The sequence below is a fragment of the Pipistrellus kuhlii genome, unplaced genomic scaffold (assembly GCF_014108245.1).
Source record: "Pipistrellus kuhlii isolate mPipKuh1 unplaced genomic scaffold, mPipKuh1.p scaffold_m20_p_22, whole genome shotgun sequence".
Lineage (NCBI taxonomy): Eukaryota > Metazoa > Chordata > Mammalia > Chiroptera > Vespertilionidae > Pipistrellus > Pipistrellus kuhlii.
Genome location: NW_023425521.1, coordinates 11,792,059 through 11,816,992, shown reverse-complemented (window position 1 = coordinate 11,816,992; position 24,934 = coordinate 11,792,059). Strand labels below are relative to the sequence as shown.

At 37.7% G+C, this 24,934-nt stretch overlaps 1 protein-coding gene across 1 annotated transcript in view; it reads right to left on the bottom strand.

The window, feature by feature from the left end:
* APPBP2 (amyloid beta precursor protein binding protein 2) overlaps positions 1 to 24,934 on the bottom strand; it is a 50,236-nt gene that overhangs the window by 21,020 nt on the left and 4,282 nt on the right. The window contains exons 2-5 of the mRNA XM_036450750.2: positions 21,558 to 21,646; positions 8,726 to 8,877; positions 4,890 to 5,013; positions 2,602 to 2,770 (exon numbers count right to left, since the gene is read on the bottom strand). Coding sequence (XP_036306643.1) covers positions 2,602 to 2,770; positions 4,890 to 5,013; positions 8,726 to 8,877; positions 21,558 to 21,646 — 534 coding nt within the window. The remainder of the gene's footprint in view (positions 1 to 2,601; positions 2,771 to 4,889; positions 5,014 to 8,725; positions 8,878 to 21,557; positions 21,647 to 24,934) is intronic.

Here is a 24,934-nt window from a genome sequence, read left to right as displayed (position 1 = left end):
ACCCAAAGTCCAGTCTTCCATCACCATTTATCCCCCTCTATACCCTTCCCTACCTCCTCCAGCCACCTTTTCCTCTGGTACAATCACCGTGCTATTGTCTGTGTCAATGAGCTGGTACTATTTTATATCTTTCTTGCCTGTTTAGGTGACTGCTTCCTTTCTGCCAGCTATTGTTCCAAACACACATTTAACTGACACAACAGCACTATAAAATATGTAACATTTCTATGGAAAACTGAGGCGCAGAGAAGTTAACTGCCAGACAGTGTGCTAGTATCTAGGTATCTAGTGAGGCACAAAACATAAAATGATACTCCTCTCCTAGTACTTAGTGGAAGAAAGGGAGGTGGGGGGGGGAGAGGCAAAATAAACTATTTTGGACAATAAGAACAACCTCAATAGAAAGAGCCTGGCTGGTGCGGCTCACTGGTTGAGCACCAACCTATGAACCAGCAGGTCACAGTAAGATTCCTAGTCAGGGAACATGCCCAGGTTGCGAGTCCAATCTCCAGCAGGAGGCAGCTAATCGATGATTCTTTCACATCACTGATGTTTCTCTCTCTCTCCTCTCCCTTCCTATTTCGGAAATCATTAAAGACAGACAAATAAACAAATACTAGTAAATAAATGAAAAATAAAAAACATTCACTGCCCCTCATTGGGGAAGGATATAATTCCCTTTCACATTAAAGATGAGCATGGTCATGTGATTTCTTTTGGCTAATTAAAATATGAATATAAGTGGCCGAGACTGGTTTGGCTCAATGGCTAGAGCATCGGCTTGGGGACTGAAGGGTCCTGGGTTCGATTCCGGTCAAGGGCATGTACCTTGGTTGCGGGCATATCCCCAGTAGGGGGTGTGCAAGAGGCAGCTGATCGATGACTCTCTCTCATCGATGTTTCTAACTCTCTATCTCTCTCCCTTCCTCTCTGTAAAAAATCAATAAAATATATTTAAAAAAAAAAAGATTGTGTATTTTTCTATAGTTATTACTGACAATTGAAAATAAACTATCAAAATTATCCAAGTAACATATATAAACATTCCTCATGAAACCGCTGAGAGCTGCAAACACCATGAATAAGGCACAGCATTAACTCCCAACTAAAATACAGAAGAAAAAAATTACTGTCAATTAAATGGTAAATGCCTAATAAAACGGAAAATGGTAAATAAAAGGTACTTTGTTACACTGGCTATATTAAGATGGCCCTGGGGCTGAATAAGGGAGTAAAGAACGGCAAGATTTGAATCACTCTATGTAACAGAAAAAACAGAGTGTAGTTCTAGAGGGCAGTATGACAAATAAGAATAAAAATATGATAAAAGAGGCACCAGAGATGACTGAGTTCCTACGTAAAGATAGAAAAAATGGTGGGGCACCTGAATAGCTTTTAAAATAGGCACTTCTAATACTTAAAGTGTTATTGTTTACCCCTTTCTCATTTCCAGTAAATTAGGCTACTCACACAAAGGCCTTCCTTCTGTGAATGGTGTGGTTTTAGGTGTATGAAAATCTTGGAAAGGGTCCAAATTCTATAACTGGATGGATAAACTATGGAACAAACATTGTACACAAGGGGCAGCAAAATAATCCATCAACAAAACAAATTCAGCAGATAGAGAAGCTCAGCATTAAAAATAATCAGAAGAGCATACATAAACCGCCTGAGAAATTACACAAGTGTTGATAAGAATTTTAGATTTTTATAAATGAGTTCAGTGTCTTCTTATAGAAATACTAGAGGTCCAATGCGCTCCCACTGTGGGAGCACACTGACCACTGGGGTGGTAGCTCCTGAGTTGAGCGTCTGCCCCCTGGTGGCGAATGTGCATCATAGTGTCCGGTCGTTCTGCCATTTGGTCATTTTGCATATTTGCCTTTTATTATATAGAATTACAAGTAAGAAAAGCACTGAAATTGCTTAATACCACTTTATAGTTATTCTAGAATTTTCTAGTTTTACCTAATTGTAATTTTCTTTTAAATATGGAATAAATATTTATATTAATGGGGCAAAAATCAAGATAGGAATAATTTTAAAATATAAAAGTTAAATGACAGCATGAAATTATTATGATATTCTTCCATAAATAAAGTAACCAAGTTAATAAACAGATCACTTCTCAACTATGTATTCATTACCCCTAAAGCCTTAATTTAATAGTATAAAGCCAGGACTAAAGCTATCTTTCTCATAAGGCAGGGGAAGAAGCAAAAACAATGCAATAAAGTATAAATAAAATCTAGTTTCTCACTGAAATGAATGCCTTCCAATTATTAGAGTTCACCCAGAATTACACATTCATTAAAAAGCATTTACCGAAGTTCTATTTAGCAGAGCATGCCCATCAAAATAACTTAGGTGAAATACATTTGATCTAAATAAAAACAAAAACAAAACAGGCCCTAAATCACATGCTCATATTGAAAAGCTATCTCACAGAATTTTTGACTGGCTTTAAATATTCCATTACAAATGTGTACTGCTTTAAATAAATCTAACATGTGAAAATGAGATCTTTTAAGACAAAAATACAAGAGTATATGATTTATCCTCTGTTTTAGAAATATTTACCGGTCACAATGAAATACTCACCTCATCATAGTGACTTTTTGCAAACAGAAGTGCACACAGTTCTCCATAGAGTGCAGCTTTGTTTGCTTGCTGGCCATGTTTTGAGAGTTTATCCATGTATGTCTGAGCTAACTTAAATGTTTCTTCACCCAAGTGATATTTACAGTTTCCATTTCGCACATGAAGCAACCTGCAAAGCACAAAAACAAGCCTCTATTTTGTATATTTCCAGCATGGAAATATAACCTTTACAGATAAAGTTTTGATGGTCTCACAGGCAAGTACTGATTGAGCATCTATAACATGCCAGTCATTTTATTCTAGAGGCAAATGACGTATTGGTAAACGAGAGAAAGAATCCATGATCATAAGAAACTTCATTCTAAAAAGAAGACGTGTTAGTATAGATGAACAAACACACCAATAAATAAGATTTTCCTTTAAAGATAAATGCTATGAAGATGATAAAAATAGGGAAATATGATTAAGACCTTCCAAAAAGGAAGTGCTTGGAGTAGACAGGGAAAAATTGTCTTGAGGAAGTTATAATATATAAGTTATACCTAAATGATAAAGAGACAATTATGTGAAGATCTGGGGGAAAATATATTCCAAACAGAAAAACAAATCCGAAGGCTCCAAGAGGAGGAAAAAATTCTGGCATAAGACCAAAAAAAAGGCCAATGTGCCTGGAGTTTTATGAATAGAAGATTATGTGGAGAGAGATGAGAAAGTAAATCTAATTGCAATAGTGAGTGAGATTATTTCATTTATGCTCTAAAACAATGCTCTTTAACAAAACTTCCTGCTCTACTCAATTTGATAGCCACTAGCCACAGTGGCTTCTGAGTATCTGAAATGTCCCTAGTGTGACTGAGCGGCATTTTTCATTTTAATTAAATTTAAATAGTCACTATGGTTAATGGCTACCATATTGGACAGTGCAACTCTGGCCAATATGGTAGCCATTACAAAAGACATTACAACGATTCAGAAAAAAACAAACCCTTGAAATAAAAAGAACTTGTATTGAAAATATGTATTTCACAGTATTCAAATGGTTGAATAAGGTTAAACCCAGTCATAGGTTAATTTATAGAATAAAAAGAATAGTGTTACCTCTCATTGCTACAATACCAAGAATTGCATTTTCAACTTTCACAGTAGGCATTTCCCCCAAGAATAAGGTTCTAGAAATTATTTAATAAATGGCACATGATGGGGGTAGAAAATGAAAGATTTCATGCCAGAAAAGCACACCTTGGTAATTTCTCCAATCCCTGATGGTTGTCTATTGAAACAAAAGGGCAGAAACTCTTCCGTGTGTCCATCTGGGATTACATTAAGTAGGATGCAAAGGCCCAGGAACTTTTGAGCCAACTGAGGATCTAATTTTGCCTCAGCACTCAGCCTAATGAAAAGACAAGTTAGGTTCTAAAGGTCTTCAAATGTGGCTCTTACTATTGTATGTAAGAACAGTATTTTCTTCTTTTTTTTTTTAATTGATTTTACTTTTTAAAGCAGTTTCAGGTTCACAGTAAAAACTGAGCAGAAGCTAGAGACATTCAAGTGTCTCTAGATATTCAAATTCAATAAAAATAGAACACTATCTATTTATTAAATTGAACAGACTTTAGGTAATTTAGGAAGTCAAATTTTTATGATTTTTTAAAACTTTACTTTTATTTCCCTTTAGTTTTGTTACAAAATTCTTTTGAAGAAAAGTCAAATAGGGGAACAGGAGAAAAACCTATATAAAAAGAGCTAAAACTAAATGTTATATGTGCAGAAAAGACAAGGACAGTAAAAAGCAGAATTACTTCTATATTTGCTTGCTTTTCCTTTAAGTACATCTGTTTAAACAATATATTTTTAAAGAAAACTGTTATGTATAAGTAAAATACTAATCTTGTCATGGATGATTCTAGAAGTGTAAACAGAGTAGGGCTTAAACAAAAATAATAAATAAAGTGTATTTCTTTTCCTAGCATCCAATGCCTAGCATAGTGCCTGGTATATACTAGGCACTCAAAAAATATTTGTTAAATGAATGAACAGACAAGTTCTCTAACAAAGCAAAAATATATACAGACAGTCTGGTTCATAATATTTAAATCTAAGCTAAAATAACTATAGCAAGTTAACTATATTTTGGGATGAGAGACAGGAGACCAGACCAGTGAAACTCTGACATATAAACACGTCAGAGGTTAAGTCAAATAGTGATGTATGCTTAGAATCTGAGTTAAAACCATAAAAGCTATAAAGTACCGATAGAGCAGGTAATTGTAGGATGTATTCCAACTTACCTCACACAACATTCTACTGCACGAAACCAATGAAGCATCTCATCATGTAGAGTACATAACTGAAGGCAGGACAGAAAAACTTTCTCAGCATCACTGTACCAGCCTGCATCAGAAAGAAAGCCACCTGAAAGACAAGGAAAACCATTAACTTTTAGATAGTTTAAGAAATCACTTGATGCCAACTGGTTTGGCTAAGTCAGTGGTCAGCAAACTGCAGCTCTTTGGCCTCTTGAGTGTGGCTCTTCCACAAAATACCACAAGTGGGCGCACACGTACAGTTCGTGGCCCAGGAGCAGAAATCAGTTTAGGGCTCTCAAAAGAAATTTCAATCGTTGTACTGTTGATATTTAGCTTTGATGACTAATGCGTTTGCTGACCACTGGGCTAAGTGGATAGAGCATCAGCCTAAAAACTGAAGGGTCCCAAGTTTAATTTCAGTGAAGGGCATATGTCCACGTTGCAGGCTCCATTCCTAGTACGGGGTGTGCAAGAGCATGATGATTCTCTCTCACCATTGATGTTTCTATCTCTCTCTTCCTTCCTCTCTGAAATCAATAAAAATATTTTTTAAAAATAGTATCACTGAAACCCATTTGGCTCAGTGGATAGAGCGTCGGCCAGCGGACCGACAGGTCCCAGGTTCGATTCCAGTCAAGGGCATGTACCTTGCTTGCAGGTACATCCCCAACAGGGGGTGTGCAAGAGGCAACTGATGGATATTTCTCTCTCATCAATGTTTCTAATTCTCTATCACTCTGTAAAAAAATCAATAAAATATATTTTTAAAAAACTATCAATAGTCTTAACAATGTCAAAGTGTCTGAGTTAAAAAAATAACATATTTTACTCATATCCATTTTTGATGTTTAATTAGAGCTACATGTGATCAAACAAATATTTTAATTGTAGAGAAGTATGCTTAAGAACACTTTATGGCCCTCACCAAGTAACTGAATAATATGGTTATTATACATATTCACACTCAGCAGCCTCTACTCACCATCCTCATAGATGTGTAGTGCTGGTTACTAATTATTGTCTCTTAGTTTCAAATAAACCTTTTTAGACTCTGTTTTATGACACTGGGAACTAGGGTTGCCAGCTGAATCTCTGCAGTCTCTGTCAAAAGGAACTAGAGTAGTAGAGGACGGACAAGAGACATTCCTTCCTGTTTGCTTCCAGTTTCTGTCAACAAAGCCCCTGGTAGTAGTGGCAATTCATTCCAATAAGCCAGTTCCAGTCGCAGTTTTCCAATACTTACAGAATTAGATTCACACTCAGGTCAGAGACACCAGAACCAGCCAGTCAGGTCTGCTCCTAGTGGTCTAAGTTCCAGACCCATAAGCTCCACTTCTCAGTGCCTAGCAGTATCCCAGCTGTTAAGGCACCTCATCAACCTTCTAAATTTTAGTAATTCCAACCCCAGCTCTTGGTTCCTTAAGCCCTAGGTGTGGTAGTTGATTCTATTTTTAAATATATATTTTTATTGATTTCATAGAGGGAAAGAGAGATAGAAACATTAATGATGAGAGAGACAATCATTGATTGGCAGCCTCCTGCACACCTGCACGCCCCCTATTGGGGATCGAGCCCAAAACATGGGCACATGCCCTGGCTGGGAATAGAACCAGCAACATCCTCATGCATAGGTGGATGCTCAACCACTGAGTAACACAGGCTGTGCTCTGGCAAGAAGTATTTTTCATTGTTTTGGTAGTTTTAACATTAAGACTGATCATATGGCCACACAGGCCGGGCACATATAACTGAGTTTTCTAGGACTTGGCTCTTCTCCCAAGATAATTCTTCAACCTGGCTCATTTCAATAGCCATATTGTTAAAAATGTTTGTGGAGATAACAGGGGACCTTAATGAATATTAGCCTGTCTGCTTTTCACATTCCTTGATATAAATTTTTCCCACAAATTCTTACATGACCATCTAAGATTAAAGAAATGTCAACCTTAACATTCATCAAGATCACAAATACTCTATTGTTAGAGATAGACTTTGGTCATAATTCTTTGTTGCAATTTAAATTCCACAGGACTATGGAAGGATAAATGCTAAGGGTTCTTCACAGAAAAGAATGTCTTGAAGTTCCTCCAGTAAACTATATATGATCACTACACAGAACTATTCTAAGACTGAAGAAAATGACCAAAAAAACTTACTGGCAAGAAAGTGTATGTGCACCGTGTGTGCGCGTGTGCGTGTGCGTGTGTGTGTGTGTGTGTGTGTGTGTGGGAAGACATGCACATATTAATGTGAGAAGTTAAAAATGAAAGGTAGGTCGAAATCGGTTTGGCTCAATGGATAGAGTGTTGGCCTGTGGACTGAAAGGTCCCAGGTTCAATTCTGGTCAGGGGCATGTACCTTGGTTGTGGGCACATCCCCGGTAGGGGGTGTGCAAGAGGCAGCTGATTGATAATTCTCTCTCATCAATGTTTCTAACTCTCTATCCCTCTATCTTCCTCTCAATAAAATATATATATATTTTTTAAATCAAAGGTAGTCTGTGGTGACGGAACAGCCCAGGCTCCTTATGATAGTTATATAAATCTGTACATGGAATCAACTGCACAGAAACACACACACACACACACAATCATGTATGTAATAGAAAAATTGGTGAAAATTAATTAAGGTCTATAGATAACAGTATTAAACTAGTGTCAACTTTCTGGTTTTGATATTATCTGTAGATCTACAATCATTTAAAAATATTAAAAAATTTTTAAAAGAAAGTGAAAAAGTTAGTCGAAACCTGTTTGGCTCAATGGATAGAGCGTCGGCTTGGGGACTGAAGGGTCCCAGGTTTGATTCCGGTCAAGGGCATGTACCTTGGTTGCGGGCATATCCCCAGTAGGGGGTGTGCAAGAGGCAGCTGATCGATGACTCTCTCTCATCGATGTTTCTAACTCTCTCTCTCCCTTCCTCTCTGTACAAAATCAATAAAATATATTTTTTAAAAAAAGTGAAAAAGTTAGCAATAACTTTAATAATTGCTTGATGGTGAAGGCCTAGAATGAAGGTGGAAGGGTTGATGGGGGGTGAAAGGGGGACATCTGCAATATTTTCAACAATAAATATACATTAAAAATTTATTTTGCTTGAAACACTTATCCAAGTAGATTTCCTAATATCATGTTATACAAACATTAAAAAGTATTTTTTATATATAAGATGTCCCTCAAAAAACAAAACAGCTAACAACTCAATTTTGAAAATGAAATGTATTTTAATAAGCATTGCCTTTATAATTATTCTAAGTGTGTGCATACATTATTTGGGACAATCTATATATAGCATACAAGACCTTAAAATCCTATTTATGTTGTCAGTAGTCTCATAACACTCCCATGAAGGTATTTAGAATTACTGTATTTTAGAGATGGAAAACTGAGGTCCCAAAAGAATTCAGTCCCATGACTCTGCATATAGTAAGCTGGTGAAAGAGGCTGGTGGCAGCATGACATGGTAGAAAGATATGTGCCTGGAAATCATTTAGACACAGGATTCTAAACTTAGTTCTACCACTAGCTATGTGACTTGAGCAAGTTACTTTACATTTTTTTAGTCCATTTCCACATTTGTAAAATGCTATTAATACCAATACTGGAATGTCATGAGGCTTTAGAAAGATAGCACTTAAATGCCTAGTATAGTGCTTGGCGCAGTTAATGTTCAATAAATCACATAGTTTTTCTGATGTTTTTCTCACAACCTCCTTATGTAGACTTTGGGACTATCCAGGGAGAATTCTTTATTGTTAGCAGGTTTAATTATGAGTCATGTCACAGAACAAAACACTCCTCTATTTTACCATTACTTACCTAAAACAAAGCCCACTTGAATGGCTTTTTCCTTTACTGCAGCATCTGATTCTGCTATGTAAGAGCACCTTCTGCTAAATGAGTAGGCTAAGACTGAAGCAACTTTCACACCATGATCCATCAAAGCCTGGAAACAATGATGAAGCAAATGTCTGAAAGAGAAGGAAAAGATAATTTTATAAAGGTAATGTGTTTTGTCTTTTCAGAGAGTGCTAGCTTGCTTTGTAAAAATAATAGTACAATTATTTTCCAAGATGAAAAAAAAAAGCTTTTGCCTTACGAATTATGAAGCCATAATTCACAATTTTGCCTAGTATCTTTACTCAGTGTTCACTCAGTGATCATGTATGGGTAGATTTATAGCAACAAAGAATAAAACTAACTTTTAACATCAGTTTTAAAAACCAAATTGGCTCATAATATAATAATAATCCAATTTACAAAATGAGCAATAGAAAAAAATGAAATACTGCCTTCGCATCAACATGATCTTAAGAACATCATACTAAGCAAAATAAGTCAGACAGAAAAAGTCAAGAATCATATGATTTTACTCATATGTAGAATATAAAACTGAATGCAATAAATGAACAAGAAAAACAAAACTCACAGACAACAGTATGGTGGTTACTAGAGAAAAGGGGGATGGGGAATAGCAAAGCATAAAGGGAAGGTCAAATATATAGTGATGAAAGATTTGAGTCTGGTTGTGAACATACAATGTAATATACAGAAGATATATCACAGAATTGTATATTTGAAAACTATATAATTTTATTAATCAATGCCACTCCAATAAATTTACTTAAAAAAAAAGAGCAATGGATTTCAACAGTTCTCCAAAATATACAAATGGCCAATAAACACAAGATGTTCAACATCATTAGTCATTAGGGAAAAGCAAATCACAATTATAATGATATACCACCTAATATCTGCTAGAATGGCTATAATTTTGTTTAAAAAGTAATGCCAAGCCCTGGCTGGTTCAGCTTAGTGGATAGAGTGGTGGCCTGCAGATTAAAGTCATGGGTTCAATTCCAGTTAAGGGCACATGCCCATGTTGTGGGCTCAACCCCCAGGGGGCTTACAGAAGGCAGCTGATCAATGATTCTCTCTCATCATTAATGTGTCTCTATCTCCCTTTTTCTCTGAAATCAATAAAAATCCTATATACCTGGAACTGGTTTGGCTCAGTGGATCGAACGTCGGCCTGTAGACTGAAAGGTCCCGGGTTCGATTCCGGTCAAGGGCATGTACCTTGGTTGCAGGCACATCCCCAGTACGGGGTGTGCAGGAGGCAGCTGATCGATGATTCTCTCTCATCGATGTTTCTAACTCTCTGTAAAAAAAAAATCAATAAAATATATATATTTAAAAATCCTATATAATAAGAGAGGAATATACTAATTATCCATTACATCATAATGTCAGGACCAATCTTCAAGTGGTGGAGAGCTATAGGAGGGCGAGGTAGCAAGCTATGAGCTGCGGAGAGCTACCAGCGGTGGTGGACGGGTGGCCAGCTGAGGCAAGCAGCAGTGAGTTATAAAAAAAAGTAATGCCGCCGGGACTGGTTTGGCTCCGTAGATAAAGTGTCAGCCTGCGGACTTAAGGGTCCCCGGTTTGATTCTGGTCAAGGGTATGTCCCTTGGTTGCGGGCACATTCCCAGGAGGGAGTGTGCAGGAGGCAACTGATTGATGTTTTTCTTTCATCGATGTTTCTAACTCTCTATCCCTCTCTCTTCCTCTCTGTAAAAAAAAATCAATAAAATGTATTTTAAAAAAAAGTAATGCCAAGAAAAAAAAAAAGTGCCTTAGCTGGTTTGGCTCAGTGGATAGAGAGTCAGCCTGTGGACTGAAAGGTCCAGGGTTCGATTCCAATCAAGAGCACATGCCTGGGTTGCGGGCTCGGCCCAACATGCAGGAGGCAGCCAATCAATGGTTCCCTCTCATCATTGATGTTTCAATCTCTCTCTTCCTCTATGAAATAAAAACATTTTTTAAAAAAGTAATGGCAAGGATACAGAAAAATTAAAACCCTCATACATAGGTGGTAGAAATGAAAAATGGTACAGCTCTTGTGGAAAACAGTTTACAGGTTATGCAAAATGTTAAACATAGGGCTGTCATATGTATATAACTAGTTATATATAAGAGAATTAAAAACATATGTCAACACCAAATCTTGTCCAGGAACATTCAATTCATAGCAGCATTACCTCATAATTGCCCAAAGGGGGAAACAACTGAAATGTTCATCAACAGATGATTAGATAAACAAATTCATATATCCATACAATGGAAATTTATTCAACCATAAAGTAGAAAAAATACCAATATAAGTAACAACATGAATGAACCTTGAAAATATTTCAGGAAGTAAAAAAAGCCAGTCACAAAAGACTATATATTGTATGAAATGTGTACAATAGGTAAATTCAGATACAGGAAGTAGATAATAACAATAGGCCCAGCCTGGGCCCCTTGCAGCCCAGGAGCTCTCCTGCCACCACCACTGTGCTCACCAGCTTCTGGCTGAGCTTCTGACCACCAGGGGGCAGCTCTTGCATTGAGCGTCAGTGCACATCAAAGTGCCGGGTTGTTCCACCATTTGGTTGATTTGCATATTAGCCTTTTATTACATAGGATTGTATTATTTTCCATACAATCTTACCCTATCCTGTATATTAAATACTTAATAAGGGATTTGGACTTGGTGAAAGATGGAAGAGAAATACTACACTATATCTTTACAATGGCCATGTTTAAAATTGCCTATCAAAATTAAAATCCCAGAAAGCTCAACTTTAGAGAATGATTTTTTAAAATATATTTTTATTGATTTCAGAGAAGAAGTGAGAGGGAGATAGAAACATCAATAATGAGAGAGGATCATTTATTGCTGCCTCCTGCATGCTCCCCACTGGGTACTGAGCCCACAACTGGAGCATGTGCCCTGACTGACAATCGACTGTGACCAACTGGTTCATAAGTATCATGATGCTTAATCAATGAACCACACCAGCCCAGTTACAACTACTGAGTAGCTCTGTTGGTTAGTGTCTTCCTGCTATGTCAAAGTTGCAGGTTCAATCCTCAGCACACATACAAGAATCAATCATAAATAAGTGGAACAACAAACTGATGTTTCTCTCTCTCAAAATAAATAAATAAAAATTATTTAAGCCGAAACTAGTTTGGCTCAGTGGACAGAGCATTGGCCTGTGGACCAAAAGGTCCCAGGTTCAATTCCGGTCAAGGGCATGTACATTGGTTGCGGCCACACCCCCGGTGGGGGGTGTGCAGGAGGCGGCTGGTTGATGTATTTCTCTCATCGATGTTTCTAGCTCTCTATCTCTCTCCCTTCCTCTCTGTGAAAAATCAATAAAATATATTTAATAAATAAATAAAATAAAAATTATTTAAAAGTTTTTCTATTGCCTTCTTTTACCAAAAATGTAGTTCTCATCTATAATTATATTTTAAAATATGTTTTTATTGATAGAGAGAGAAACATCAATAAAGAGAAACATCAATCGGCTGCCTCCTGCATGCCCCTACTGAGGATCGAGCCTGCAACCTGGGCATGTGTCATGACCGGGAATTGAATTGGCAATCTCTTGGTGCATGATATGATGCTCAACCAACTGAATCACAACTGCCAGGGTAATGTATTATTTTTTTATAGAATAATTTTAATTAATCAACTAACCAAGAAGTTTATCTACATAGTTAATACACCTGCCATATTTTATTTTATTTTAAATATATTTTGTTGATTTTTCACAGAGAGGAAGAGGGATAGAAAGTTAGAAACCTCGATGAGAGAAACACAGATCAGCTGCCCCCTGCACACCCTCCACTTAGGATGTGCCCACAACCAAGGTATAATACATGCCCTTGACGGAAATCGAACCTGGGACCTTTCAGTCTGCAGGCCGACGCTCTATCTACTGAGCCAAACTGATTTCGGCATACATGCCATATTTTAAAGTTATCCTTAAAAAGTGAAATCATATGAATTATATACTTAGTCTATCATCCCTCTCTAGAGTAAAAAAATCCATAAGTAAGCCCTAGCCACTGTGGCTCAGTGATACAGCATAGGTCAAGATTTGAAGGGTCTAATGTTCAATTCTTGGTCAATGGCAGATACCTGGGTTGCAGATTCATTCCCCAGTGGGGGTGAATGTGGAAAGTAACCAATCAATGTATTTCTCTCACAATGATGTTTCTCTCTTTCTCTCTCTCTCTCCCTCTCTCTCTCTCTCTCTCTTACTTTCTTCCTCTCCCTCCTTCCTTCCCTTCCACTCTCTCTAAAAATCAATGGGAAAAATATCCTTGGGTGAGGATTAACAAAGCAAACAAACAAAATCCATGAGGAAGAGATGTCACAGTTCTTCTTCACTGCTGAAACCTCAGCATCTAGAATAGTACATGACATATGCTGGGCATTAAACAAGGATTTGCTTGAAACAACTTAACAACTTCATATTAGAGATTAGCACTATTTTATAAAACTATATTCTTATTTTCCTAGACATGTGGGTGAGGGCCGTGGTTGGCAAACTGTGGCTCGAGAGCCACATGTGGCTCTTTGGTCCCTTGAGTGTGGCTCTTCCACAAAATACCACAGCCTGGGTGAGCTTATTTTGAAGAAGTGGTGCTAGAAAAAGTTTAAGTTTAAAAAATTTGGCTCTCAAAAGAAATATTAGGGGGCGGAGCTTGAAGATGGCAATCGAACAGATGGACTTGTTCTGACTCCGTTCCCAAAACAGATAAAGGCAGAGTCTGAGTAGCTCAGGGAATGTTGATTAGCAGGTAAGGGGCAGCGGATCTCTCTAGGAAAGTAAGGAAGGGTCCGCTGGACAGGATTTCCTGACCAAGCGGCCAGCACTGCCGACTTTTCCCGGAGCGGCCTCAGCGCAAAGGCTGCACCACCCTACCAGGAAAGGAGGAGCATCTCTGAGGCCTGGAAAACCCACAGGGGAGGAGTCCATCGAGCACCTGTGACGCCCCAATTGGCGCAAACGCGTGGATTCAACGGAGTTCATCGGCTACCCACGGAAAGGTCAGAGTTTGCGGGGATAGCCTGAGGGTTCTGGTGGCGCAGGCAGCGGTAGCCCCGGAGCTCCCTCGAGGCCCTGCCCCCAGAGCAGGCCAGGAGCGCTACGGCCCCGCCTATATTGTAGCCCCAGAGCGCCACAAGGCCCCGCTCCCAGAGCAGGCCAGGAGCGCTACGGCCCCGCCTATATTGCAGCCCCAGAGCACCACAAGGCCCCGCCCCCAGAGCGGCCCAGGAGCAATACCTCCCCGCCTATATTGTAGCCCCAGAGTGCTGCGAGGCCCCGCCCCCAGTGCAGCCCTGGAGAGCCGCGGCAGCTGCGGCAGAGCTGTGCCCAAAGAAGGCCGCAGCGAGAAACCTGTCTGGCAATACCCAGTCCGGGGTTTGGCGTCATCATCCCCAGAAGCGGGACTTTTTCTAAAACGCCAGGGGGACACGGGACAGATTGTTAAGAATCGCGGCTGTCCCGCTAAGGGCGGGAACACCTGGACACCTCGGCGCCTGATCCCCTTCACCCCCTTGCGTCTGTATACTAGGGAAGGACCGCACAGTTGGGCATATCCGGGAAATCGCAGGGGGAAATTGCCTTCCTGGAAACAAGGGATAGGAGCCAGAGGAGATAGTCTGGGAGCCAGCTGGCACTCTGCCAGCTAGAGCCATAGAGAAAGAAGGCCAGAGCAACCAAAAGACTTGGAGGTCAAACCGGTAACACTGACACCTAAGGGCTGAATTATAAACTGCCTTTTCTTTCTTTCTTTCTTTTTCTTTTAATTAATCAAAAATAAATGGACACAAATAACTAAGATATAGCCTACCTAAAATTAAGGACTACCCTACAAAACTGAGGTGCAGTGGAATGCTGGGAACTACAAGATTCTCTGGTCCGAGAATCAGGTGTGCCAAATACAACAACAGAGGAAGTGAATGACCACTACTGGACATTTTTATGCTAATTTTACTATTCTTTATTTTACTTTCATTTTTTACATCTTTTATTTAATTTTCATTTTTTACATCTTTTACTTAAGAAACGAATTTTTTTCTTTTTTCTGTACTTGATTTCTTCTTTATTTTACATTGGGAGTAACCTTCATTCTATTTTAATCTCTACTATAGCATCATTCAACCATATCTCAACTCAACCTTTACACCATCACTCTCTTACTAAACTTTAACCTTTTAGTCTCCAGTTTATCCTATCCCTTTCCGGCCTTAGCTTTTCCTCTATTCTTTCTGTGTACCCCCTGCTAAAGCTCTCACTATACTTATAGACCTAAATTCCAACCCCTGATCCAAGTGTATAAATACCAATCTCTGCAATATATTAACTAGTTAAAAAAAACAAACCAAAAAACTGTTCTACTTTCTATCCTTTTCTCATGGTTTGTGTAAAGGTTGATTATTGTGAATTTTTATGCTTTTTAGTGAAATTGTTATGCTTATTCCTGTGTTGTTATTGTTGCTTTGTATTTTTTAAACAAAAAAAAAAAATCCTGTTTTTGTTTGTTTCTTTTACTTCTGTATATCATAGCCTTACTTAATAATAGGGGCTATTGTAGATTGTATTAATCTCCAAGTACTGTTACTGGCATTGGCTGGGTTCAGTGGTTGTTCTATGGCAATTTTCTCCACATATATATAGTTTGTTTCCCATTTCTCTTTTAGTTTGCTTCTCTCTCTCTCTCTCTCTCTCTCTCTCTCTCTCTCTCTCTCTCTCTCTCTCCTTTATTTTTTCCCCTGTTTTCCAACTTCATTTTGTCATTACTTTTTTTCCTCTTTTTCTATCTCTTTATCCCTCTTTTTATTTACTTAAATTTTTTCTTTTTTTAATTTTAATTTTATTTTTTTTAAATTTTCTTTGTTTTATTTTTACCTTTCTTCCTTCTCTCCTTATTCCCTAAGTTGCCTTTCTCTAGTGGTCATCTTTATTAGAGGTTATTAATATTGTAAATACATTCCTGTTAAGTGCCTCTTGTGTTGTACCTGGTAGTGTTGTATTTTGTACCTTTAAAATCAACGCAGGAGAAGGAACACCACATAACCAGACATCCTAGAAGAGAGGCCATGGGGAGACAAAAACATAGTCCGCACATGAAAGAAAAGCAGGCATCACCAGAAAAGGAAGTAAACGAGTCAGAGGCAAGCAGCCTACCAGAGCAAGAGTTCAGAATAATGATCATAGGTTGGCTAAAAAGAATGGAAGAGAAATTTGACAATAACCAAGAAGAAATGAGAAAGAACCACGAGGAAGTGAAGAAGAGCCATGAGGAATTGAAGAAGAACCAAGAGGAAATGAAGAAGAACCAAGAGGAACTGAAGAAGAACCAAGAAGAAATGAAAAATGACATCACTACCATGAAGAACTCAATAGAATGCATCAAGAGTAGACTAGATGAAGCAGAGGACCGCATCAGTGAGCTAGAAGACAAGATGGAAAAAAATACCCAATTAGAGCAGCTTCTAGAAAAAAAGATTAAAAAGCAGGAGGAGAGCCTACGGGAGCTTTGGGACAAAACAAAATAATATTCGAATAATAGGGGTTCCAGAAAAAAAGTTAACTGAGGTAGACATGGGAAAAGTATTTCAAGAAATAATGACAAAAAACTTTGCTGAGATAGAAGAAAAAACCCACACAAATCCAAGATGCTCGCAGTCCCAAGCAAAATGAATCCCAGAAGACAGACGTCAAGGCACATTATAATTAAAGTGGCAAACAACAATGACAAAGTAAGAATCTTAAAAGCAGCCAAAGAGAGACAGAAAGTTACATACAAAGGAACCCCCATCAGACTAGCAACTGATTTCTCAACAGAAACATATCAAGCCAGAAGGGAATGGGATGAAATATACAAAGTCATGCAAAGGAAGGGTCTGAATCCAAGAATACTGTACCCAGCAAGGCTATCAATCAAAATTGAAGGGGAAATCAGGAGTTTCACAGACAAAAAAAGACTGAAGGAATTTATCTCCACCAAACCAGCAATGCAAGAAATGCTAAAGGGTCTACTGTAAAAATAAAGAGAAAGGAAGTGAAGAAGGAACACCGGTATAGAACAAAAATGGCATCAAATGAGTACCTATCAATAATAACCTTAAATGTAAATGGATTAAATGTTCCAATCAAAAGACATAGGATAAGAAAACAAGACCCATACATCTGTTGTCTACAAGAAACCCACCTCAGAAAAAAAGATGCACACAGACTGAGGGTGAAGGGATGGAAAAAAAAGTTTTTCAGGCAAATGGAAATGAAAAAAAAGCTGGGGTAGCAATACTTATATCTGACAAATTAGATCTCAGAGTGAAGGACATAACAAGAGATAATGAAGGCCACTTCATAATACTAAAGGGAACAATCCAACAAGAAGAAATAACCCTGGTAAATATATATGCACCCAATACAGGAGCACCCAAATACATAAAAAAAACTGCTGGAGGACATTAAGGGAGAGATTAATAGCAATACAATCATAGTAGGAGATTTTAATACCCCACTGTCACCCTTCGACAAATCATCTAAACAAAAAATCAGCAAAGAAATATCAATCCTAAACGACTCACTAGACCAGATGGAATTAATTGACATCTTCAGAACATTCTACTTCAAAGCCACAGAATATACATTCTTCTCAAGTGCACATGGGACATTCTCAAAGATAGACCACATTTTGGGACATAGGCAAAGTCTTTTCAAATTCAAGAAGATAGAAATCATATCAAGCATCTTCTCAGATCATAATGGCATAAAACTGGAAATTAACTACAATAAAAATAATCCAAAGAAATCAAACACATGGAGACTAAACAACATGCTATTAAACAAGGACTGGATTACCAGAGAAATCAAGGAAGAAATTAAAAACATCCTGGAAACAAATGACAATGAAAACACAACAATCCAAAATCTATGGGACACAGCAAAAGCAATTTTGAGAGGGAAGTTTATATCCTTACAAGCCTATTGCAAAAAACTAGAAAAAATGGTAACAGATGATCTAACTCTACAACTCAAAGAGTTAGAAAAAGAGCAACAAAAAAAGCCCAGTGTAAGCAGAAGGAAAGAAATAACAAAAATCAGAGCACAGATAAACGACATAGAGACCAAAGAAACAATACATAAGATCAACAAAACCAAGAGCTGGTTCTTTGAAAGGATAAACAAGATAGATGGACCTCTAGCCAGGCTAACCAAGAAACAAAGAGAGAGGGCCCAAATAAACAAAATCAGAAATGAAAGAGGTGAAATAACAACAGATCCCACCGAAATACAACGGATTGTTACAAAATACTACGAACAACTCTATTCCAACAAACAGAACAACCTGGAGGAAATGGACATATTCCTAGAAAAATACAAACTGCCAAAACTCAATCAGGAAGAATCTAAAAATCTCAATAGACCAGTGACGTGGGAAGAAATTGAAACAGTCATTCAAAAGCTTCCAGCAAACAAAAGCCCAGGGCCAGATGGCTTCACAGGAGAGTTTTACCAAACATTCAAGGAAGAACTAAAACCTATCCTCCTCAGACTATTCCAAAAAATCCAAGAGGAAGGAACACTTCCAAACTCCTTCTATGAAGCCAGCATCACCCTAATATCAAAACCAGATAAAGACAACTCAATGAAAGAGAATTACAGGCCAATATCCCTCATGAACATAGATGCCAAAATCCTCAACAAAATTCTAGCAAATCGACTCCAGAAGAACATCACAAAGATCATACACCACGACCAAGTAGGATTTATTCCAGGAATGCAAGGATGGTACAATATCCGCAAATCAATAAACATGATACATCATATAAACAAATTGAAAGATAAAAATCATATAGTCATATCAATTGATGCAGAAAAAGCATTTGATAAAGTCCAACACCCTTTTCTGATAAAAACTCTTAACAAGGTGGGAGTACAAGGATCATACCTCAACATAATAAAAGCTATATATGATAAACCCACAGCCAACATTATACTCAATGGGCAAAAACTAAAACCATTCCCTCTAAGAACAGGAACAAGACAGGGATGCCCACTTTCGCCACTCCTGTTTGACATAGTACTGGAAGTACTAGCCATTGCAATTAGACAAGAGGAGGAAATAAAAGGCATCCAAATTGGAAAAGAAGAAGTAAAGTTATCCTTATTTGCAGATGACATGATATTGTACATAAAAAATCCAAAAGACTCCATTAAAAAACTAATTGACTTAATAAATGAATTTGGCAATGTAGCAGGATACAAAATTAATGCCAAGAAATCCATGGCTTTTCTATACACCAACAGAGAAACTGCAGAAACAGAGACTAAAAAAGCAATTCCATTTACCATCGCACCAAAAAAATTAAGATACCTAGGAATAAATTTAACTAAGGAAGTAAAGGACCTATTTGTGGAAAACTACAAGACACTGAAAAAAGAGAGAGAGGAAGATGTAAGGAGATGGAAGAACATACCATGTTCATGGATTGGTAGAATCAACATCATCAAAATGTCCATACTTCCTAAAGCAATCTATAGGTTCAATGCACTCCCCATTAAAATACCGACGACATATTTCACCGACCTAGAAAGAACTCTCCAAAAGTTCATTTGGAACAATAAAAGACCCCGAATAGCCACAGCAATCCTGAGAAAGAAAAGTAAGGTAGGAGGGATCTCAATACCAGACTTCAAACTATATTACAAAGCCACTGTTCTCAAAACAGCCTGGTACTGGCACAAGAACAGACATATAGATCAATGGAATCGAACCGAGAACCCAGATATCAACCCAAATCACTATGCTCAATTAATATTTGACAAAGGAGGCACGAATATACAATGGAGTCAAGACAGTTTCTTCAATAAATGGTATTGGGAAAATTGGACAGACACTTACAAAAGAATGAAACTAGATCACCAACTTACACCATTCACAAAAATAAACTCAAAATGGATACAGGACTTAAACATCAGACGGGAAACCATAAAAATACTAGAAGCATCCACAGGCAGCAAAATCTCAGACGTATGCCAAAAGAACTTCTTCACTGATACTACCCCTAGGGCAATGGAAGCTAAAGAGAAAATAAACAAATGGGACTACATCAAAATAAAAAGCTTTTTTACAGCAAAATAAACCATCAACAAAACAACAAGAAAGCCCACTGTGTGGGAGAACATATTTGCAAATGATATCACTGATAAAGGTTCAATCTCCAACATCTACATCGCTTCTCGGCCTTCTGGCTAAGATCAAGTGTAATCTCCAACATCTACAAACAGCTTATACAACTAAATAAAAGGAAGATGAATAATCCAATTAAAAAACGGGCAATGGACCTAAATAGAACATTTTCAAAAGACAGAAGGCAGGCCAAAAGGCACATGAAAACATGCTCAAAGTTACTAATTGTCCGAGAGATGCAAATCAAAACAACAATGCGGTACCATCTCACACCTGTCAGAATGGCCAACATCAACAAGTCAACAAACGACAAGTGTTGGCGAGGTTGCGGAGAAAAAGGAACCCTCGTGCACTGCTGGTGGGAATGCAGACTGGTGCAACCACTGTGGAGAACAGTGTGGAGTTTCCTCAAAAAACTGAAAATGGAACTCCTATTTGACCCACTAATCCCACTTCTAGGAATATATCCCAAGAAACTAGAAACACCAATCAGAAAGGATATATGCACACCTAGGTTCATAGCAGCACAATCTACAATAGCCAGAATTTGGAAACAGCCTAGGTGCCCGTCAGCAGATGATTGGATCCAAAAATTATGATACATCTACACAATGGAATACTATGCTGCCATAAAAAAGAAGGAATTCTCATCATTTGCAGCAACCTGGATGGAATTGGAGAACATCATGCTGAGTGAAATAAGCCAATCAATGAAAGAGAAACACCACATGACCTCACTCATTTGTGGATGATAAAGAACATTATAAACTGATGAACCAAAAGATAGATACAGAGACAGTATATCAACAAGTAGACTGTCAAATTACAGTGGGGAGGGGAGGAAGATCTGGGAGAGACAATAGATCAACCGAAGGACTTTTATACATGCATATAAGTACAACCAATGGACACAAAACTCTGGGGAGGGAGGGGTTGTGTGGGAGGGAAGGAGGAGGGCAAAAAAAAAAATCAATAAAATATATTAAAAAAAAGAAAAGAAATATTAATCGTTGTACTGTTGATATTTGGCTCTGTTGACTAATGAGTTTGCTGATCACCGGGATAGGGGGAAAATAAAAAAAGAAAGCATTTAAAAAAAATTTAGGGAAGAACACTAAAGAGAACAGTACAATCAAAAGCCATGGCACCTACACCTACCTACACATGGCTTCTACTACATGTGAATAGCCACAATGGGGAAAAAGAATTTGGTCTCCCTTTCTTGAAAGCAATGATGGTATTAATGGCTTCAAAACAAAGTGACTGGCTAAAACCAGTTTGGCTCAGTGGATAAAGCGCCGGTTGGGGGCTGAGGGTCCCGGGTTCAATTCAGGTCAAGGGCATGTACATTGGTTGCGGGCGCATTCCCAGTGGGGGGTGTGCAGGAGGCAGCTGGGCAATGTTTCTCTATCATTGACGTTTCTAGCTCTTTATCCTTCTCCCTTCCTCTCTGTGGAAAATCAATAAAATATATTTTAAAAAAAAACAATAAAAAACAATGTGACTGTACTTAATGGCACTGAATTGCATACTTAAAAAGTTACTATAATAAAATTTAGCTTATGTTCAGTTTACCACAATATTAAAAAAAATTTACCTTTTATCCAGAGCTCTCAATACTTTCGCAAAAACTTCCAATTCACAAAATTCACTACCCAATTGACATAAGCGTCCCTGTTGGTAAAGCTGAAATAAAAAAACAAAAAGAGGTAATTAAAATTTTTAAATTTAATTTCTACTTTAAGTATACTTATGAATTTAATTCTATGACCTTAATATTTGATTAATTTATTTTATACTACTCAAAGTTGGTATGATTACATAGTAATATCAGGAAAAATGTTTGTGTTAATAGAAATGTAACACTAAATCAACAAATTTATACAATTCATATAAAAGCATTTTAATAATTGTATCTGATAGTTAGAAATTAGTTATATGTATATGATCTATGTAGACTCTAAAGAACAAAATACATAAATAAACAAAAAAGAGACACATTGATGCAGAGAACTTATTGGTTACGGGGGGGGGGGGGGGTAGGTTGAAGGACTGGGCGAGAAAAGTGAAAGGACTAGGAAGTACAAATTGGTAGTTGCAAAATAGTTATTGGGATGTAAAGTACAGCATAGGAAACATAGTCAATTACATATATATATGGCTAATATGCTAAGGGCCCAACAGTTTGACCAGTTGCTATGATGTGCACTGACCACCAGGGGGCAGACTCTCTGATAGGTTAGCGTGCTGCTGGAGTCTGGCTGATGGGGACTGTGTGGGATGGGCCCACGTGCACCAGTGGGGTCCCTCAGTGAGCCAGTTTTGGCTGATCCCCACAGGCCAGGCAGAGGGGCCCTCTGGTGCTCGAATCCAGACCAGGCCTCTAGTATTGTAATAATTATGTATGGTGCCAGGTGGGTACATGAATTATTAGAGATCACTTTGTAAAATATGATTATCTAACCACTACACTGTACACCTGAAACTAATACTCAATGTCAACTGTAGTTGAAAAATAAATATAAAAATTAATATTTGTAAAAATAGTATGGGGTACATGATTAAGTAATAAAGTATTATAGTTATATATTTATTAAATAAATATTAAAACGTCTTATAGAAAACTGAAGGCAATTATTTCAAGGGCAATGCAGGACAGCCCCAAGCCCAGAGAAAGATGGGGATAAAAACCTTTCCAAACCAATTCAAAGTTATCATAGGCAAAAAGTGAACAGCTGCCGAAACCGGTTTGGCTCAGTGGATAGAGCGTTGGTCTGCGGACTGAAAGGTCCCAGGTTCAATTCCGGTCAAGGGCATGTACCTTGGTTGCAGGTACATCCCCAGTAGGGGATATGCAAGAGGCAGCTGATCGATGATTCTCTCTCATCAATGTTTCTAACTCTCTATCCCTCTCTCTTCCTCTGTAAAAAATCAATAAAATATATTTTTTTTTAAAAGAAAAAAAGAAAAGTGAACAGCTTAATCTTAACATCTAATTAGCATATAAATAATTTAGAATAATTCCTCAAAAAATTTTAGAAAACTTTAGAAAAAGATATAAAAGAAATTGAGCCCAGTCCTAGCCACTTTGGATCAGTAGATAAGAGTACAGGCCCAGGTTCAATTCTGGTCAAGGGCACATGCCTGGGTTACGGGCTCGATCCCCAGTGGAGAGTGTGTACCTAGGTGGCAGCCGATTAATGATTCTCTCTTATCATTGATGTTTCAATCTCTCTCTTCCTCTCTGAAATCAATAAAAACCATATTTTTTTTTAAAAGATTGAGCTATGACTCTTCCATAGGGTCAGTCCTGGGAAATAAGCCAAAGGTTTAAGTGGACATGTTCATTTCATTAAAAAGCACAAGAAACAGACAGTTAACTTACTAAAGTAAATTTAAATAGGTTGTCCATTAGACCCACCATCCATTAAATAAAAGTTTCCCCCCCACTTTCAATTGTAATGTGAATGAATTTATGTCCAATACCCAGATTCTTTAACTCTATTGCTCACTTGATGGGTTCATGGCTTAATTTTCAAGATAGCATTATTGTGTTAATTATGGAAGATGCTACCATGATATAAATGGAAGGTTAAAACAAAAATCTAGTTAGATGTAAAATCTAACCAATAATGATAACCAGCCATATGCAACTCGTAAGTAATATGTAAATCTGAATAAATTTCTCAGCTTTTTTTAAAGCTTCACTATCAATATGTGGTGAAAATTAGAAGTATATCCATGAGACAATAGAGAGGGTAGTATAGTTATAAGAAACACATTCTAGTCTAAATAATCAACTTTAAAATATTTGTTTCCTCTGATTGCAGATTACATACATTTTTAGAAAAATTAGAAAATAAAGAAAAATTTGCCAAAACTGGTTTGGCTCAATGGATAGAGCGTCGGCCTGCTGACTGAAAGGTCCCAGGTTTGATTCCGGTCAAGAGCATGTACCTTGGTTGTGAGCACATTCCCAGTAGGGGGTGTGCAAGAGGCAGTTGATCTATGTTTCTCTCTCATCAATGTTTCTAACTCTCTATCCCTCTCCCTTCCTCTTTTTAAAAATCAAAAGTACCAATTTATTTTTTTCCCTCCTAGGTTTTGAATTCATACTTAGAAAAGTCTTTCCCATGACAAGATGGCATTCTAGTGTTGGCAAGACAAGTAATAGAGGACTTCATCTTTTATAACATTATTTATTTTTATGTTTGACATTTTAAAATTTTATAAATTACCTTAAAAATAATTTATTGGAAGAAATTTCAATCCTTTCCCACTACAAGATACTGACTCAATAATTTATCCTGATTCCTTTGTGATTTCATTTGCCATATTTAAATTTTTAACCACTGGGATTTCATTTTGGTATACAGTGTGAAGTAGAGGTCTAACTTTTCCCCCAAATACTCTGTTGCCCAAGGTATTTTTGTATGTTTCCCTCACTTATTTGTAATACAGCACTGTCTCATAACTTGATCATATACTAAATTCTTAAATATGCTTTGGTTTCTACCTTGACTGTCTACTTTGTTCTTTTTTTAAAAAGTAAATTTTTGTTGATTTCAGAGAGAGGAAAGGAGGAAAGAAAAAGCAGAGAGATAATCATCAACCGCCCCCTCTCCTCCACCATGCAATCCCCCTACCGGGACTGAGCCCATAACCCGGAAATGTGCTTGATGGGGAATCAAACCATGACCTCTGGGTTCACAGGTCCATGCCAACCACTGAGCACCATGGGCCAGGCTAAATCTTCCCAGCAAGATCTCTAATGCTCCTGTCCACTATGTTCTACAAATCAATTTCTCTCTGTTTTTGTGATACTGCTACACTGTTTTAAAATATATAGCTTTCTAATATACCGTATTTTTCGGACCATAAGACGCACTTTTTCCCCCCCAGAAGTGGGGGGGAAAAGTCCCTGCGTCTTATGGTCCAAATATAGCCTACACATATACTTTAAAGAAGTTTTTT